The following is a 19039-nucleotide window of genomic DNA, read 5'->3' as shown; positions in this document are numbered from 1 at the left end:
GCTTTACAAACCGTTTCGGCATCTACACCTTCATCCATGCTTTACAAACCGTTTCAGCTTCTACACCTTCATCCATGCTTTACAAACCGTTTCAGCATCTACGCCTTCATCCATGCTTTACAAACCGTTTCAGCATCTACGCCTTCATCCATGCTTTACAAACCGTTTCAGCTTCTACACCTTCATTCATGCTTTACAAACCGTTTCAGCTTCTACACCTTCATCCATACTTTACAAACCGTTTCAGCTTCTACACCTTCATCCATGGTTTACAAACCGTTTCAGCTTCTACGCCTTCATTCATCCTTTACAAACCGTTTCAGCTTCTACGCCTTCATCTATGCTTTACAAACCGTTTCAGCATCTTCGCCTTCATCCATGCTTTACAAACCGTTTCAGCATCTACGCCTTCATCTATGCTTTACAAACCGTTTCAGCATCTATGCATTCATCCATGCTTTACAAACCGTTTCAGCTTCTACGCATTCATCCATGCTTTACAGACCAATTAAATACACACATACTTAAGAAGACACAGCTGTGCGTCACAGGTGCACGGTAGCAAGTTCTTTATAATGTACATGCCTCATGCTGCAATAATGTAGTCATTTTTAGAAAGGCGTTTACATTTTACAAGCCTCAGTAGAAAACAATCATATGAAATTCAACCAACAGATGAGAGCAGCCATAATGTCTCGGTGTTTTTAATGGTCAACAGAATACGAAAGCCAAACAGACCTGAGGTACATTAATGTAATGTTATTTTGCTGTACGGCATGATGGCCCCATTTGTATTTTGAATAGATGTTTGACCATCTTCCACTGCATCTGTGTTGGTTTGTGAATATTGGATGGCATGCTGTTTTACTACTGCTTGTCAGCTAGCTCTACAGTTAAAATAAAATAATGGACCACCACAAGCTGTGCGTGCCCTGTTCCCTATCTAGTGCAATACTTTTGACTACGGCCAATAGGAAATACATAGGGAATAGGGTGCCATTTGGGACGCAGCCCTTGTCTTGTAGGGACGCAGGCCTTGTCTTGTAGGGACGCAGCCCTTGTCATGTAGGGACGCAGGCCTTGTCATGTAGGGACGCAGCCCTTGTCTTGTAGGGACGCAGCCCTTGTCTTGTAGGGACGCAGGCCTTGTCTTGTAGGGACGCAGCTCTTGTCGTGTAGGGACGCAGCCCTTGTCTTGTAGGGACGCAGCCCTTGTCTTGTAGGGACGCAGCCCTTGTCTTGTAGGGACGCAGCCCTTGTCGTGTAGGGACGCAGGCCTTGTCTTGTAGGGACGCAGCCCTTGTCGTGTAGGGACGCAGGCCTTGTTGTGTAGGGACGCAGCCCTTGTCTTGTAGGGACGCAGGCCTTGTCATGTAGGGACGCAGGCCTTGTCGTGTAGGGACGCAGGCCTTGTCTTGTAGGGACGCAGCCCTTGTCGTGTAGGGACGCAGGCCTTGTTGTGTAGGGACGCAGGCCTTGTCGTGTAGGGACGCAGGCCTTGTCGTGTAGGGACGCAGGCCTTGTCGTGTAGGGACGCAGGCCTTGTCTTGTAGGGACGCAGCCCTTGTCGTGTAGGGACGCAGGCCTTGTCGTGTAGGGACGCAGGCCTTGTCGTGTAGGGACGCAGGCCTTGTCGTGTAGGGACGCAGGACTTGTCTTGTAGGGATGCAGGCCTTGTCGTGTAGGGACGCAGGCCTTGTCGTGTAGGGACGCAGGCCTTGTCTTGTAGGGACGCAGCCCTTGTCGTGTAGGGACGCAGCCCTTGTCGTGTAGGGACGCAGGCCTTGTCGTGTAGGGACGCAGGCCTTGTCGTGTAGGGACGCAGGCCTTGTCGTGTAGGGACGCAGGCCTTTTCTTGTAGGGACGCAGCCCTTGTCTTGTAGGGACGCAGCCCTTGTCTTGTAGGGACGCAGCCCTTGTCGTGTAGGGACGCAGCCCTTGTCGTGTAGGGACGCAGGCCTTGTCGTGTAGGGACGCAGGCCTTGTCTTGTAGGGACGCAGCCCTTGTCTTGTAGGGACGCAGCCCTTGTCTTGTAGGGACGCAGGCCTTGTCGTGTAGGGACGCAGGCCTTGTCGTGTAGGGACGCAGCCCTTGTCGTGTAGGGACGCAGCCCTTGTCGTGTAGGGACGCAGCCCTTGTCTTGTAGGGACGCAGCCCTTGTCTTGTAGGGACGCAGCCCTTGTCGTGTAGGGACGCAGGCCTTGTCGTGTAGGGACGCAGGCCTTGTCGTGTAGGGACGCAGGCCTTGTCGTGTAGGGACGCAGGCCTTGTCGTGTAGGGACGCAGGCCTTGTCGTGTAGGGACGCAGGCCTTGTCGTGTAGGGACGCAGGCCTTGTCGTGTAGGGACGCAGCCCTTGTCGTGTAGGGACGCATGCCTTGTCTTGTAGGGACGCATCCCTTGTCTTGCAGGGACGCAGGTCTTGTCTTGCAGGGACGCAGGCCTTGTCGTGTAGGGACGCAGCCCTTGTCTTGTAGGGACGCAGCCCTTGTCGTGTAGGGACGCAGGCCTTGTCGTGTAGGGACGCAGCCCTTGTCTTGTAGGGACGCAGCCCTTGTCTTTTAGGGACGCAGCCCTTGTCTTTTAGGGACGCAGCCCTTGTCGTGTAGGGACGCAGCCCTTGTCGTGTAGGGACGCAGCCCTTGTCGTGTAGGGACGCAGCCCTTGTCGTGTAGGGACGCAGCCCTTGTCTTGTAGGGACGCAGGCCTTGTCTTGTAGGAACGCAGCCCTTGTCTTGTAGGGACGCATGCCTTGTCGTGTAGGGACGCAGCCCTTGTCTTGCAGGGACGCAGCCCTTGTCGTGTAGGGACGCAGCCCTTGTCTTGTAGGGACGCAGCCCTTGTCTTGTAGGGACGCAGCCCTTGTCTTGCAGGGACGCAGCCCTTGTCTTGCAGGGACGCAGCCCTTGTCTTGCAGGGACGCAGCCCTTGTCTTGCAGGGACGCAGCCCTTGTCTTGTAGGGACGCAGCCCTTGTCTTGTAGGGACGCAGCCCTTGTCTTGTAGGGACGCAGCCCTTGTCTTGTAGGGACGCAGCCCTTGTCGTGTAGGGACGCAGCCCTTGTCTTGTAGGGACGCAGGCGTTGTCGTGCAGTGACGCAGGCGTTGTCGTGCAGTGACGCAGGCCTTGTCGTGCAGGGACGCAGGCCTTGTCGTGCAGGGACGCAGGCCTTGTCGTGCAGGGACGCAGGCCTTGTCGTGCAGGGACGCAGGCCTTGTCGTGCAGGGACGCAGGCCTTGTCGTGCAGTGACGCAGGCCTTGTCGTGCGGGGACGCAGGCCTTGTCGTGCGGGGACGCAGGCCTTGTCGTGCGGGGACGCAGGCCTTGTCGTGCGGGGACGCAGGCCTTGTCGTGCGGGGACGCAGGCCTTGTCGTGTGGGGACGCAGGCCTTGTCTTGTAGGGACGCAGCCCTTGTCGTGCAGGGACGCAGGCCTTGTCGTGCAGGGACGCAGGCCTTGTCGTGCAGGGACGCAGGCCTTGTCGTGCAGGGACGCAGGCCTTGTCGTGCAGGGACGCAGGCCTTGTCTTGCAGGGACGCAGGCCTTGTCTTGCAGGGACGCAGGCCTTGTCTTGCAGGGACGCAGGCCTTGTCTTGCAGGGACGCAGGCCTTGTCTTGCAGGGACGCAGCCCTTGTCGTGCAGGGACGCAGCCCTTGTCGTGCAGGGACGCAGGCCTTGTCGTGCAGGGACGCAGGCCTTGTCGTGCAGGGACGCAGGCCTTGTCGTGCAGGGACGCAGGCCTTGTCGTGCAGGGACGCAGGCCTTGTCGTGCAGGGACGCAGGCCTTGTCGTGCAGGGACGCAGGCCTTGTCGTGCAGGGACGCAGGCCTTGTCGTGCAGGGACGCAGGCCTTGTCGTGCAGGGACGCAGGCCTTGTCGTGCAGGGACGCAGCCCTTGTCGTGCAGGGACGCAGCCCTTGTCGTGCAGGGACGCAGCCCTTGTCGTGCAGGGACGCAGGCCTTGTCTTGCAGGGACGCAGGCCTTGTCTTGCAGGGACGCAGGCCTTGTCGTGCAGGGACGCAGGCCTTGTCGTGCAGGGACGCAGGCCTTGTCGTGCAGGGACGCAGGCCTTGTCGTGCAGGGACGCAGGCCTTGTCGTGCAGGGACGCAGGCCTTGTCGTGCAGGGACGCAGGCCTTGTCTTGCAGGGACGCAGGCCTTGTCTTGCAGGGACGCAGGCCTTGTCTTGCAGGGACGCAGGCCTTGTCGTGCAGGGACGCAGGCCTTGTCTTGCAGGGACGCAGCCCTTGTCGTGCAGGGACGCAGGCCTTGTCGTGCAGGGACGCAGGCCTTGTCGTGCAGGGACGCAGGCCTTGTCTTGCAGGGACGCAGGCCTTGTCGTGCAGGGACGCAGGCCTTGTCGTGCAGGGACGCAGGCCTTGTCGTGCAGGGACGCAGGCCTTGTCGTGCAGGGACGCAGGCCTTGTCTTGCAGGGACGCAGGCCTTGTCTTGCAGGGACGCAGGCCTTGTCGTGCAGGGACGCAGGCCTTGTCTTGCAGGGACGCAGGCCTTGTCGTGCAGGGACGCAGGCCTTGTCGTGCAGGGACGCAGGCCTTGTCGTGCAGGGACGCAGGCCTTGTCGTGCAGGGACGCAGGCCTTGTCGTGCAGGGACGCAGGCCTTGTCGTGCAGGGACGCAGCCCTTGTCGTGCAGGGACGCAGGCCTTGTCGTGCAGGGACGCAGGCCTTGTCGTGCAGGGACGCAGGCCTTGTCTTGCAGGGACGCAGGCCTTGTCTTGCAGGGACGCAGGCCTTGTCGTGTAGGGACGCAGGCCTTGTCGTGCAGGGACACTCTTTGACATTTACATATACACACCTCTTCAAGCACATTGTTTTCCTTTCCACATAAAATAATACATTTAGATTTACTGCATTTCTGACATACGATTTCTAATGTCTGAGTGGCTTGATCCACACTGTACTGGAGTCTAATTTGAAACAATTATAGATTTATTTAATGTATTGAATTAAGTTATTTATTTAATTCTGTAAGCACAATATAGTGTTTCGTGAATGATATTGCCACTACTGAGGTTAAGAATTCATGTTTTGTAAACACATTGCCGCTACAGAGGTTAAGAATGAATTTACCCACAACGGTGGTTCGTCCCAAATGGCACTCTACTCCCTACAGTATATAGTGCTTTACTTTTGACCAAGTAGTGGACTACACAATGAATAGGGTGGCATTTGAGATCAGATCATGTGTTCCAGGCATATTGATCATTAAACTCATACTGGTAATGCACTGATATTTGTCTTGATTTTTGCAAATAGACAGCCATCTGTTTCTTTACAGGGGGATTTTAATCATGGAGATTCATTTCAATTTATCCCTTTTTATACTTCGTTAATATATCAGCGTCATGCAATATTGTTGTTGTCATTTCTCATGTCATAGTGATCTGAGGTGGTTATCTGAGGCAATGGATGAGTCCCAAATGGCACCCTATTCCCTATATAGTACACTACCTTTGAAATATAGTGCTATAGTGCCTCCCTAATCCAGGGAACTGATACATAGACATGGGTTCAGGTACCTGTTTGAAGCCTTTCAAATACGTTGAGTGTTTGTTGTGTAGTCTACCTGGAGCAGTGCCAGGTGGACGAGGTTGGCACCTTCTGTACTTTACTTTAGATTCCATCACAACAGGAAAGCTTAATCAATCACAGTTTGAAGTATTTAGGATGATTTAAAATAGTATTTGAACCCAGGCCTGCTGATACAAGCTTCTACTGCTGTACTGTGACAGTGTGGTGAATGTGTACGGATCCTTGCACTTCAGTATTTGTCAAGTGAGATTCGACAAAGCACATACAGCAGAAAAGCTTAAAAATGCTTTTTGCTGGTCTCAGGTGGTTTGCTGGTTGATGTTGCTTAGAGTCATTTTTCTCTACCTATTCATCCTGGCAGGATATCTGCATAAATTCGGCATATCATTGTTCCTCCTCCATTTGTATAAAAAACAAACTTTCTGAGTTTCTCTGATAGCAGCTTTAGGATTCCTCAGTTTCAATACACATGTTGATTGATTACCAGTTTCATTATTGTAGAGGGGTGCTAAGAGACTTCAGGTTCAGGAGATTATTGTAGAGGGGTGCTAAGAGAGTTCAGGAGATTATTGTAGAGGGGTGCTAAGAGACTTCAGGTTCAGGAGATTATTGTAGAGGGGTGCTAAGAGACTTCAGGTTCAGGAGATTATTGTAGAGGGGTGCTAAGAGAGTTCAGGTTCAGGAGATTATTGTAGAGGGGTGCTAAGAGAGTTCAGGTTCAGGAGATTATTGTAGAGGGGTGCTAAGAGGGTTCAGGAGATTATTGTAGAGGGGTGCTAAGAGTTCAGGTTCAGGAGGTTATTGTAGAGGGGTGCTAAGAGAGTTCAGGTTCAGGAGATTATTGTAGAGGGGTGCTAAGAGGGTTCAGGAGATTATTGTAGAGGGGTGCTAAGAGTTCAGGTTCAGGAGGTTATTGTAGAGGGGTGCTAAGAGACTTCAGGTTCAGGAGATTATTGTAGAGGGGTGCTAAGAGACTTCAGGTTCAGGAGATTATTGTAGAGGGGTGCTAAGAGAGTTCAGGTTCAGGAGATTATTGTAGAGGGGTGCTAAGAGAGTTCAGGTTCAGGAGATTATTGTAGAGGGGTGCTAAGAGGGTTCAGGAGATTATTGTAGAGGGGTGCTAAGAGTTCAGGTTCAGGAGGTTATTGTAGAGGGGTGCTAAGAGACTTCAGGTTCAGGAGATTATTGTAGAGGGGTGCTAAGAGACTTCAGGTTCAGGAGGTTATTGTAGAGGGGTGCTAAGAGACTTCAGGTTCAGGAGATTATTGTAGAGGGGTGCTAAAATAGTTCAGGTTCAGGAGATTATTGTAGAGGGGTGCTAAGAGTTCAGGTTCAGGAGATTATTGTAGAGGGGTGCTAAGAGAGATCAGGTTCAGGAGATTATTGTAGAGGGGTGCTAAGAGTTCAGGTTCAGGAGATTATTGTAGAGGGGTGCTAAGAGTTCAGGTTCAGGAGGTTATTGTAGAGGGGTGCTAAGAGAGATCAGGTTCAGGAGATTATTGTAGAGGGGTGCTAAGAGTTCAGGTTCAGGAGATTATTGTAGAGGGGTGCTAAGAGACTTCAGGTTCAGGAGATTATTGTAGAGGGGTGCTAAAATAGTTCAGGTTCAGGAGATTATTGTAGAGGCGTGCTAAGAGTTCAGGTTCAGGAGATTATTGTAGAGGGGTGCTAAAATAGTTCAGGTTCAGGAGATTATTGTAGAGGGGTGCTAAAAGTTCACGTTCAGGAGATTATTGTAGAGGGGTGCTAAGAGTTCAGTAGATTATTGTAGAGGGGTGCTAAGAGACTTCAGGTTCAGGAGATTATTGTAGAGGGGTGCTAAGAGGCCTACTTTGATACTCAAATGAGATGCAATAATATATTAATTTTGTTTACACAATAAATGAGTGAATGAATGACATTTTATTTTCGTGTCAAACCGGAGTTGGTGCCTTACGGAATTAATTGACAGATAAACAAACAATACAATGATTCAGTGATATAATAAAATACGTGTATTACAGTTTTCGGTACATATGGTTTAAACAATTCAGAGGAAATGTCATGTTATTCACAGTGTCACTTTCTCCTTCAGTCCTTTATCCCCCCGACCTGCTGTCTCGACCTCTGAATGTCTCCTTCAGTCTTCTGTCTCGACCTCTGAATGTCTCCTTCAGTCTGCTGTCTCGACCTCTGAATGTCTCCTTCAGTCCTTTATCCCCCCGACCTGCTGTCTCGACCTCTGAATGTCTCCTTCAGTCCTTTATCCCCCCGACCTGCTGTCTCGACCTCTGAATGTCTCCTTCAGTCCTTTATCCCCCCGACCTGCTGTCTCGACCTCTGAATGTCTCCTTCAGTCTGCTGTCTCGACCTCTGAATGTCTCCTTCAGTCCTTTATCCCCCCGACCTGCTGTCTCGACCTCTGAATGTCTCCTTCAGTCCTTTATCCCCCCGACCTGCTGTCTCGACCTCTGAATGTCTCCTTCAGTCCTTTATCCCCCCGACCTGCTGTCTCGACCTCTGAATGTCTCCTTCAGTCCTTTATCCCCCCGACCTGCTGTCTCGACCTCTGAATGTCTCCTTCAGTCCTTTATCCCCCCGACCTGCTGTCTCGACCTCTGAATGTCTCCTTCAGTCCTTTATCCTCCCGACCTGCTGTCTCGACCTCTGAATGTTTCCTTCAGTCCTTTATCCCCCCGACCTGCTGTCTCGACCTCTGAATGTCTCCTTCAGTCCTTTATCCCCCCGACCTGCTGTCTCGACCTCTGAATGTCTCCTTCAGTCCTTTATCCCCCCGACCTGCTGTCTCGACCTCTGAATGTCTCCTTCAGTCCTTTATCCCCCCGACCTGCTGTCTCGATCTCTGAATGTCTCCTTCAGTCCTTTATCCCCCCGACCTGCTGTCTCGACCTCTGAATGTCTCCTTCAGTCTGCTGTCTCGACCTCTGAATGTCTCCTTCAGTCCTTTATCCCCCCGACCTGCTGTCTCGACCTCTGAATATCTCCTTCAGTCCTTTATCCCCCCGACCTGCTGTCTCGACCTCTGAATGTCTCCTTCAGTCCTTTATCCCCCCGACCTGCTGTCTCGACCTCTGAATGTCTCCTTCAGTCCTTTATCCCCCCGACCTGCTGTCTCGACCTCTGAATGTCTCCTTCAGTCCTTTATCCCCCCGACCTGCTGTCTCGACCTCTGAATATCTCCTTCAGTCCTTTATCCCCCCGACCTGCTGTCTCGACCTCTGAATGTCTCCTTCAGTCCTTTATCCTCCCGACCTGCTGTCTCGACCTCTGAATGTTTCCTTCAGTCCTTTATCCCCCCGACCTGCTGTCTCGACCTCTGAATGTCTCCTTCAGTCCTTTATCCCCCCGACCTGCTGTCTCGACCTCTGAATGTCTCCTTCAGTCCTTTATCCCCCCGACCTGCTGTCTCGACCTCTGAATGTCTCCTTCAGTCCTTTATCCCCCCGACCTGCTGTCTCGATCTCTGAATGTCTCCTTCAGTCCTTTATCCCCCCGACCTGCTGTCTCGACCTCTGAATGTCTCCTTCAGTCTGCTGTCTCGACCTCTGAATGTCTCCTTCAGTCCTTTATCCCCCCGACCTGCTGTCTCGACCTCTGAATATCTCCTTCAGTCCTTTATCCCCCCGACCTGCTGTCTCGACCTCTGAATGTCTCCTTCAGTCCTTTATCCCCCCGACCTGCTGTCTCGATCTCTGAATGTCTCCTTCAGTCCTTTATCCCCCCGACCTGCTGTCTCGACCTCTGAATGTCTCCTTCAGTCTGCTGTCTCGACCTCTGAATGTCTCCTTCAGTCCTTTATCCCCCCGACCTGCTGTCTCGACCTCTGAATGTCTCCTTCAGTCCTTTATCCCCCCGACCTGCTGTCTCGACCTCTGAATGCTCGGGTATGAAAAGCCAAATGACGGGCTGACTGTTGCATCCTCTATAACCACTGTGATTATTATCTGACCCTGCTGGACATCCATAAACGTTTGAACATCTTGAAGAACAATCAAGCCTTAATGGCTACGTACTCTTTTAGAATCTCCACCGGCACAGCCAGAAGAGAACTGGCCTCCCCTCGGAGCCTTGTTCCTAGTGCTGAGAGATTATTGCTTTTTGAGGCCGTTTCGGTTGGTTAAAACAATTGATATTAATTTGAAATGCATTGTGGGTTGAATGCTGTATCAACACAGAATCAAATGATCAATAAAAGTCCCATAATGGTAGTGACTTCCCATTACTGCTTATCACTTATTAACCATCCTTTTATTTTATGACTTTATTATTATTTATTTAATTCCAAGTCATCATCAGGTCTCTATAGAGCTGCTATCTGACAAAATCACTATTTTAGTAGTTCTTCAAAGTAAATAAGACATATTTTTATGAATTCGGAACACCAACTATCAATCACTTAGATCTTGTATTTTCAGGCTCGTGAAGCAACCGCTTTCTGTCCCTCTCGATCACGGGTTCTCTCTTATCTCAGTCTCCGTTTCTAGCTCTGATTCATCTCTCCAGAAACTGCACATCGAGCTCACAGACAAAAAACACAAACCAAATTGAACTTTAACTAGTTGTTTAAAAAATGAAAAATGACTGACGGTTAATCACTCAGCACTACTGATTCCTCTCAAGGTTTCTTCCCAGGTTGCTGCCTTTCTATGGAGTTGGTCCTAGCCACTGTGCTTCTATGTCTACATTGTCTTTCTATGGAGTTGGTCCTAGCCACCGTGCTTCTATGTCTACATTGTCTTTCTATGGAGTTGGTCCTAGCCACCGTGCTTCTATGTCTACATTGTCTTTCTATGGAGTTGGTCCTAGCCACCGTGCTTCTATGTCTACATTGTCTTTCTATGGAGTCGGTCCTAGCCACAGTGCTTCTATGTCTACATTGTCTTTCTATGGATTTGGTCCTAGCCACCGTGCTTCTATGTCTACATTGTCTTTCTATGGAGTTGGTCCCAGCCACAGTGCTTCTACGTCTACATTGTCTTTCTATGGAGTTGGTCCTAGCCACTGTGCTTCTATGTCTACATTGTCTTTCTATGGAGTCGGTCCTAGCCACCGTGCTTCTATGTCTACATTGCCTTTCTATGGAGTTGGTCCTAGCCACCGTGCTTCTATGTCTACATTGCCTTTCTATGGAGTTGGTCCTAGCCACCGTGCTTCTATGTCTACATTGTCTTTCTATGGAGTTGGTCCCAGCCACAGTGCTTCTATGTCTACATTGCCTTTCTATGGAGTTGGTCCTAGCCACCGTGCTTCTATGTCTACATTGCCTTTCTATGGAGTTGGTCCTAGCCACCGTGCTTCTACACCTGCATTGCTTGCTGTTTGGGGTTTTAGGCTGGGTTTCTGTACAGCACTTTGTGACATCTGCTGCTGTAAAAATGGCTTTATAAATACATATGAATGATTGGTTGAGAGACTGAATGGGTTATAAAACAAAATGTTTACGATGAAGCTTCATCTCTTTAGTAGCTCTTGGTGTTACTTGCTGTTTTCTCTAAAGTCTGAAGTTGTCTAATGGTGTCTGTATTCTCTACAGTAGTCTAATGGTGTCTGTATTCTCTACAGTAGTCTAATGGTGTCTGTATTCTCTACAGTAGTCTAATGGTGTCTGTATTCTCTACAGTAGTCTAATGGTGTCTGTATTCTCTACAGTAGTCTAATGGTGTCTGTATTCTCTACAGTAGTCTAATGGTGGCTGTATTCTCTACAGTAGTCTAATGGTGGCTGTATTCTCTACAGTAGTCTAATGGTGGCTGTATTCTCTACAGTAGTCTAATGGTGTCTGTATTCTCTACAGTAGTCTAATGGTGTCTGTATTCTCTACAGTAGTCTAATGGTGTCTGTATTCTCTACAGTAGTCTAATGGTGGCTGTATTCTCTACAGTAGTCTAATGGTGTCTGTATTCTCTACAGTAGTCTAATGGTGGCTGTATTCTCTACAGTAGTCGAATGGTGGCTGTATTCTCTACAGTAGTCTAATGGTGGCTGTATTCTCTACAGTAGTCTAATGGTGGCTGTATTCTCTACAGTAGTCTAATGGTGGCTGTATTCTCTACAGTAGTCTAATTGTGGCTGTATTCTCTACAGTAGTCTAATGGTGGCTGTATTCTCTACAGTAGTCTAATGGTGGCTGTATTCTCTACAGTAGTCTAATGGTGGCTGTATTCTCTACAGTAGTCTAATGGTGGCTGTATTCTCTACAGTAGTCTAATGGTGGCTGTATTCTCCACAATAGTCTAATGGTGGCTGTATTCTCTACAGTAGTCTAATGGTGGCTGTATTCTCCACAATAGTCTAATGGTGGCTGTATTCTCTACAGTATTCTAATGGAGGCGGTATTCTCTACAGTAGTCTAATGGTGGCTGTATTCTCCACAGTAGTCTAATGGTGGCTGTATTCTCTACAGTAGTCTAATGGTGGCTGTATTCTCTACAGTATTCTAATGGTGGCTGTATTCTCCACAATAGTCTAATGGTGGCTGTATTCTCTACAGTATTCTAATGGTGGCTGTATTCTCTACAGTAGTCTAATGGTGGCTGTATTCTCTACAGTAGTCTAATGGTGGCTGTATTCTCTACAGTAGTCTAATGGTGGCTGTATTCTCTACAGTAGTCTAATGGTGGCTGTATTCTCTACAGTAGTCTAATGGTGGCTGTATTCTCTACAGTAGTTTAATGGTGGCTGTATTCTCTACAGTAGTCTAATGGTGGCTGTATTCTCTACAGTAGTCTAATGGTGGCTATATCCTCTACAGTAGTCTAATGGTGGCTGTATTCTCTACAGTAGTCTAATGGTGGCTGTATTCTCTACAGTAGTCTAATGGTGTCTGTATTCTCTACAGTAGTCTAATGGTGTCTGTATTCTCTACAGTAGTCTAATGGTGGCTGTATTCTCTACAGTAGTTTAATGGTGGCTGTATTCTCTACAGTAGTCTAATGGTGGCTGTATTCTCTACAGTAGTCTAATGGTGGCTGTATTCTCTACAGTAGTCTAATGGTGGCTGTATTCTCCACAGTAGTTTAATGGTGTCTGTGTTCTCTACAGTAGTCTAATGGTGTCTGTATTCTCCACAGTAGTCTAATGGTGGCTGTATTCTCTACAGTAGTCTAATGGTGGCTGTATTCTCTACAGTAGTTTAATGGTGTCTGTGTTCTCTACAGTAGTTTAATGGTGTCTGTGTTCTCTACAGTAGTCTAATGGTGGCTGTATTCTCTACAGTAGTCTAATGGTGGCTGTATTCTCTACAGTAGTCTAATGGTGTCTGTATTCTCCACAGTAGTCTAATGGTGGCTGTATTCTCTACAGTAGTCTAATGGTGGCTGTATTCTCCACAGTAGTTTAATGGTGTCTGTGTTCTCTACAGTAGTCTAATGGTGTCTGTATTCTCTACAGCAGTCTAATGGTGGCTGTATTCTCTACAGTAGTCTAATGGTGGCTGTATTCTCTACAGTAGTCTAATGGTGGCTGTATTCTCTACAGTAGTCTAATGGTGTCTGTATTCTCTACAGTAGTCTAATGGTGTCTGTATTCTCTACAGTAGTCTAATGGTGGCTGTATTCTCTACAGTAGTCTAATGGTGGCTGTATTCTCTACAGTAGTCTAATGGTGGCTGTATTCTCTACAGTAGTCTAATGGTGTCTGTATTCTCTACAGTAGTCTAATGGTGTCTGTATTCTCTACAGTAGTCTAATGGTGTCTGTATTCTCTACAGTAGTCTAATGGTGGCTGTATTCTCTACAGTAGTCTAATGGTGGCTGTATTCTCTACAGTAGTCTAATGGTGGCTGTATTCTCTACAGTAGTCTAATGGTGGCTGTATTCTCTACAGTAGTCTAATGGTGGCTGTATTCTCTACAGTAGTCTAATGGTGGCTGTATTCTCTACAGTAGTCTAATGGTGGCTGTATTCTCTACAGTAGTCTAATTGTGGCTGTATTCTCTACAGTAGTCTAATGGTGGCTGTATTCTCTACAGTAGTCTAATGGTGGCTGTATTCTCTACAGTAGTCTAATGGTGGCTGTATTCTCTACAGTAGTCTAATGGTGGCTGTATTCTCTACAGTAGTCTAATGGTGGCTGTATTCTCCACAATAGTCTAATGGTGGCTGTATTCTCTACAGTAGTCTAATGGTGGCTGTATTCTCCACAATAGTCTAATGGTGGCTGTATTCTCTACAGTATTCTATTGGAGGCGGTATTCTCTACAGTAGTCTAATGGTGGCTGTATTCTCCACAGTAGTCTAATGGTGTCTGTATTCTCTACAGTAGTCTAATGGTGGCTGTATTCTCTACAGTATTCTAATGGTGGCTGTATTCTCCACAATAGTCTAATGGTGGCTGTATTCTCTACAGTATTCTAATGGTGGCTGTATTCTCTACAGTAGTCTAATGGTGGCTGTATTCTCTACAGTAGTCTAATGGTGGCTGTATTCTCTACAGTAGTCTAATGGTGGCTGTATTCTCTACAGTAGTCTAATGGTGGCTGTATTCTCTACAGTAGTCTAATGGTGGCTGTATTCTCTACAGTAGTTTAATGGTGGCTGTATTCTCTACAGTAGTCTAATGGTGGCTGTATTCTCTACAGTAGTCTAATGGTGGCTATATCCTCTACAGTAGTCTAATGGTGGCTGTATTCTCTACAGTAGTCTAATGGTGGCTGTATTCTCTACAGTAGTCTAATGGTGTCTGTATTCTCTACAGTAGTCTAATGGTGTCTGTATTCTCTACAGTAGTCTAATGGTGGCTGTATTCTCTACAGTAGTTTAATGGTGGCTGTATTCTCTACAGTAGTCTAATGGTGGCTGTATTCTCTACAGTAGTCTAATGGTGGCTGTATTCTCTACAGTAGTCTAATGGTGGCTGTATTCTCCACAGTAGTTTAATGGTGTCTGTGTTCTCTACAGTAGTCTAATGGTGTCTGTATTCTCCACAGTAGTCTAATGGTGGCTGTATTCTCTACAGTAGTCTAATGGTGGCTGTATTCTCTACAGTAGTTTAATGGTGTCTGTGTTCTCTACAGTAGTTTAATGGTGTCTGTGTTCTCTACAGTAGTCTAATGGTGGCTGTATTCTCTACAGTAGTCTAATGGTGGCTGTATTCTCTACAGTAGTCTAATGGTGTCTGTATTCTCCACAGTAGTCTAATGGTGGCTGTATTCTCTACAGTAGTCTAATGGTGGCTGTATTCTCCACAGTAGTTTAATGGTGTCTGTGTTCTCTACAGTAGTCTAATGGTGTCTGTATTCTCTACAGCAGTCTAATGGTGGCTGTATTCTCTACAGTAGTCTAATGGTGGCTGTATTCTCTACAGTAGTCTAATGGTGGCTGTATTCTCTACAGTAGTCTAATGGTGGCTGTATTCTCTACAGTAGTCTAATGGTGGCTATATCCTCTACAGTAGTTTAATGGTGTCTGTGTTCTCTACAGTAGTTTAATGGTGTCTGTATTCTCTACAGTAGTCTAATGGTGGCTGTATTCTCTACAGTAGTCTAATGGTGGCTGTATTCTCTACAGTAGTCTAATGGTGGCTGTATTCTCTACAGTAGTCTAATGGTGGCTGTATTCTCTACAGTAGTCTAATGGTGGCTGTATTCTCTACAGTAGTTTAATGGTGTCTGTATTCTCTACAGTAGTCTAATGGTGGCTGTATTCTCTACAGTAGTCTAATGGTGTCTGTATTCTCTACAGTAGTCTAATGGTGGCTGTATTCTCTACAGTAGTCTAATGGTGGCTGTATTCTCTACAGTAGTCTAATGGTGGCTGTATACTCTACAGTAGTCTAATGGTGGCTGTATTCTCTACAGTAGTCTAATGGTGGCTGTGTTCTCTACAGTAGTCTAATGGTGGCTGTATTCTCTACAGTAGTCTAATGGTGGCTGTATTCTCTACAGTTGTCTAATGGTGGCTGTATTCTCTACAGTTGTCTAATGGTGGCTGTACAGGAAGTAAGTAGTTCAATTTGGAGATTTGAGCAGGTACTGTAAGACTGCGTCCTAAATGCCAACCTATTTCCTCTGTAAGTCACTACTTTTATCAGGGCCAGTAAAGGAACGCGTAGTGCTCTGTTTAAAAGTAGCACACTGTATAGTGTAATAGGGTGCAATTTGAGACGCACCCTACGTGTGACATTCCTTCATGCAACATTAACCTCCAGGTGAATTGTACGCACAATTGGTTATTAAACACTTGTGAAATACTTTGTTGGAGGCAGTAGCTGTCCGTTAGCAACTCCGGGTGGTTGAACTGATGTGACATCCATTTGGCCTTGAATATAATGTCTCACTTCTATTAGGTTATCCATGAAAATGGTTTATAGTAAATCAATATGGCTGCTGCTTATATGTCTCAAGTCTCAAGTCCTGCTGGTTCTAGTGTTAATATTTCGACTCCCCATCTCTATTCGGTCAACAACGAAAATGTGTGGTTTTTTTACACAGACTAAGCACTTCAAAATGGTAAGTCATACACTATAGTTGGAGGAAGATGGGAGAAAGTAATGAATCGTTGATAGTTAGTTGTGAAACGTCTTCTGCTGTCAATGTGCCATCATGCAAACGTAGGTTAACCACTACTACACATGTTAAACAACAGTAAGTGTATCATTAACCTATAGTTTGTAAAATGTTAACGATGATTCCGTTATCTCCTCAGCAAAGTGTTACTAATAGACTCAGTCAATTCAAGCAAAACATTTGCAGCGGTGAGGTGACATTGTGAGATGTTGACTTGATAGCTGCTACTATTGATTATTTAATGTCCAGAAAACACATCAGGCCACAGTCTGTATCTTCTTCTTACTACAGTTGGCTCTTTCCATTTGGGATATGTTTTCCAATTAGACAGCATCGTTATCTCACAGAGCACCCATTTGGGATATGTTTTCCAATTAGACAGCATCGTTATCTCACAGAGCACCCATTTGGGATATGTTTTCCAATTAGACAGCATCTTTATCTCACAGAGCACCCATTTGGGATATGTTTTCCAATTAGACAGCATCGTTATCTCACAGAGCACCCATTTGGGATATGTTTTCCAATTAGACAGCATCTTTATCTCACAGAGCACCCATTTGGGATATGTTTTCCAATTAGACAGCATCTTTATCTCACAGAGCACCCATTTGGGATATGTTTTCCAATTAGACAGCATCGTTATCTCACAGAGCACCCATTTGGGATATGTTTTCCAATTAGACAGCATCTTTATCTCACAGAGCACCCATTTGGGAGCAGAGAGATATTTTTTTAAAGCGTCTCAAATGGCTCCCTATTCCCTACATAGCGCACTTCTCACTACTCATTGCCCATAGGTCTCTGGTCAAATGTAGTGCACTACATAGGGAATATGGTGCCATTTGGGATGCTGACATTGTAAATTAGGTCCATTCAGGCATTCATTAAGGTCATTCTCTGTTCCATTATGAGCTGTGATATATCAGCCAGCCTTATTTACTGGCATTATTGACCAGGTATCAGTTACACGGCGGCTGGGGTTTTATTCAGAACAAAAAGTTATCGACGTGGCCCCAGCTGTCAATGACATGTAGACGCGGCATCTGCTTCGGTAGACAAATGTGATATAGATCAGTAGGGAGAGAGACAGGATGGGTCTTTATGTCGATGCTTCACTCACTCTATTACTATACTGGGCAGCAGGTAGAGGAATCAATGACTCACGTCAATCTACTACAGAAAGGATGTCTTTAACTAATAAAACATAAAACAGACATATGTTTTAAAAATCATTTTGTGAATTCCTAACGTAATAGTGGCTTGGCTTCCTCATGGAAAGCAAATTGTCCCACGTTTCAGAGTAGTACATTCTTCTTTACTTAATGGCTCCTCGTAGCTTAACAAGGACATTTGAAGGAAATTGTCTCCAAGTAGAGCATGTGGTGCACAGTGTGTTCCATGTCATGTTCTTTATTGAGTTCATGTTGCTAAGGGCTGTATTTTTATTTCATTTTGTCCTCCGGTGTCTTGTATTGTCCTCTTGATGGAATAAACTGTCTGATTTACATGTGTGTATGGTGTGTGTGTGTGTTTGGGTGTTGCAGGGTTTCAAGGGGAAGATTGTTCTGTAGATATGGACCTCTGCTCACTAGGAATATGCCAAGAACGCACGGTGAACTGCACTGAGACTGGGAATGGACAGAACCTCACATGTATTTGTGAAAAAGGTAAATCCCCATGGTCACATGTTACCTTTCAAACACGACTGATTACTAATGTAGGATCTTAATTTGATCACCCTGTTGCAGGAGAACTTTCCTGCAATTCAGGACATTTAAAACTTGTATTGTGTTTAAAAAGGCTTTTGTAGTTTTTAATTTCCACTTTGAAATGAGATTTTCCCTCATGAAAAATGTATCAACCCTTACAAAAACGTCCATTAATTATAACCCACATAATAATAATAATAATAATAATAATAATAATTCACATGTCCTGTTGCTGCAGGATAATTTTCTTGCTGTAGCAAACTGTCTTAAATTAAGACCCTACATCTGTACAGTACATTTATGGAGTAAGTTGTTAATGTTCAAAAATGACATTTCAACTATTTTTAAGATTTGTTTTTGAACAATTCATGACAGACATGTTCATTTTATTGATATAAATTGAAATATATCATACATCTTGCTTGATAGTTCAGTTAGAATCAGTTACAAGAGGCGATATTGAGTACATATTAGATATTCATCAGGCTGTTTCCTGTCTGAGTCATCATACTGATCGTCTATCTCTTTTTCTAAACGAGGGAACATTAAGAATAGATTGTCAAGAATAGATTTGGTTTTCAGGGGGGATCTATTTCCATCTGTAATACACGACAAAAAGTATATGGACACCTGCTCGTCGAACATCTCATTCCAAAATCCTGGGCATTAATATGGAGTTGGTTCCTCTTTGCTGCTATAACAGCCTCCACTCTTCTGGGAAGGTTTTCCACTAGATGTTGGAACATTGCTGCGGGGACTTGCTTCCATTCAACCACAAGAGTATTAGTGAGGTCAGGCACTGATGTTGGGGGCGATTAGGCCAGGCTCGCAGTCAGCGTTCCAATTTATCCCAAAGGTGTTCGATGGGGTTGAGGTCAGGGTTCTGTGCAGGCCAGTCAAGCTCTTCCAGACCGATTTCGACAAACCATTTCTGTATGGACCTGGCTGTATGGAACTGACAGATAGTGAAGCGTGATTCATCACTCCAGAGAATGCTTTGCGACTGCTCCAGAGTCCAATGGCGGCGAGCTTTACACCACTCCAGCCAACGCTTGGCATTGCACATGGTGATCTTAGGCTTGTGTGCCGCTGCTATTCGGCCATGGAAACCCATTTCATGAAGCCCCCTTACTAACAGTTCTTGTGCTGATGTGTCTTCCAGAGGCATTTTGGATATTGTATTTAGCCTTGAGTGTTTAGCTATGGGGTTAAAGTTCAACTTGCTTTACGATAGTGAAGCCTGTATCATAAAAATAACCCTGCATAGAA

At 46.5% G+C, this 19039-nt stretch overlaps 1 protein-coding gene across 1 annotated transcript in view; it reads left to right on the top strand.

The window, feature by feature from the left end:
• Window positions 1-19039, top strand: part of LOC129846419 (protein eyes shut homolog) — a 64846-nt gene that overhangs the window by 44389 nt on the left and 1418 nt on the right. Inside the window, exon 10 of the mRNA XM_055914347.1 lies at window positions 17606-17728. Within this exon, the coding sequence (XP_055770322.1) occupies window positions 17606-17728 (123 nt within the window). The remainder of the gene's footprint in view (window positions 1-17605; window positions 17729-19039) is intronic.

This window comes from Salvelinus fontinalis, unplaced genomic scaffold (genome assembly GCF_029448725.1).
Source record: "Salvelinus fontinalis isolate EN_2023a unplaced genomic scaffold, ASM2944872v1 scaffold_0535, whole genome shotgun sequence".
NCBI classification, from domain to species: domain Eukaryota; kingdom Metazoa; phylum Chordata; class Actinopteri; order Salmoniformes; family Salmonidae; genus Salvelinus; species Salvelinus fontinalis.
Note: the sequence above shows the minus strand (reverse complement) of the source record. Positions and strands in the feature narration are given on the sequence as shown.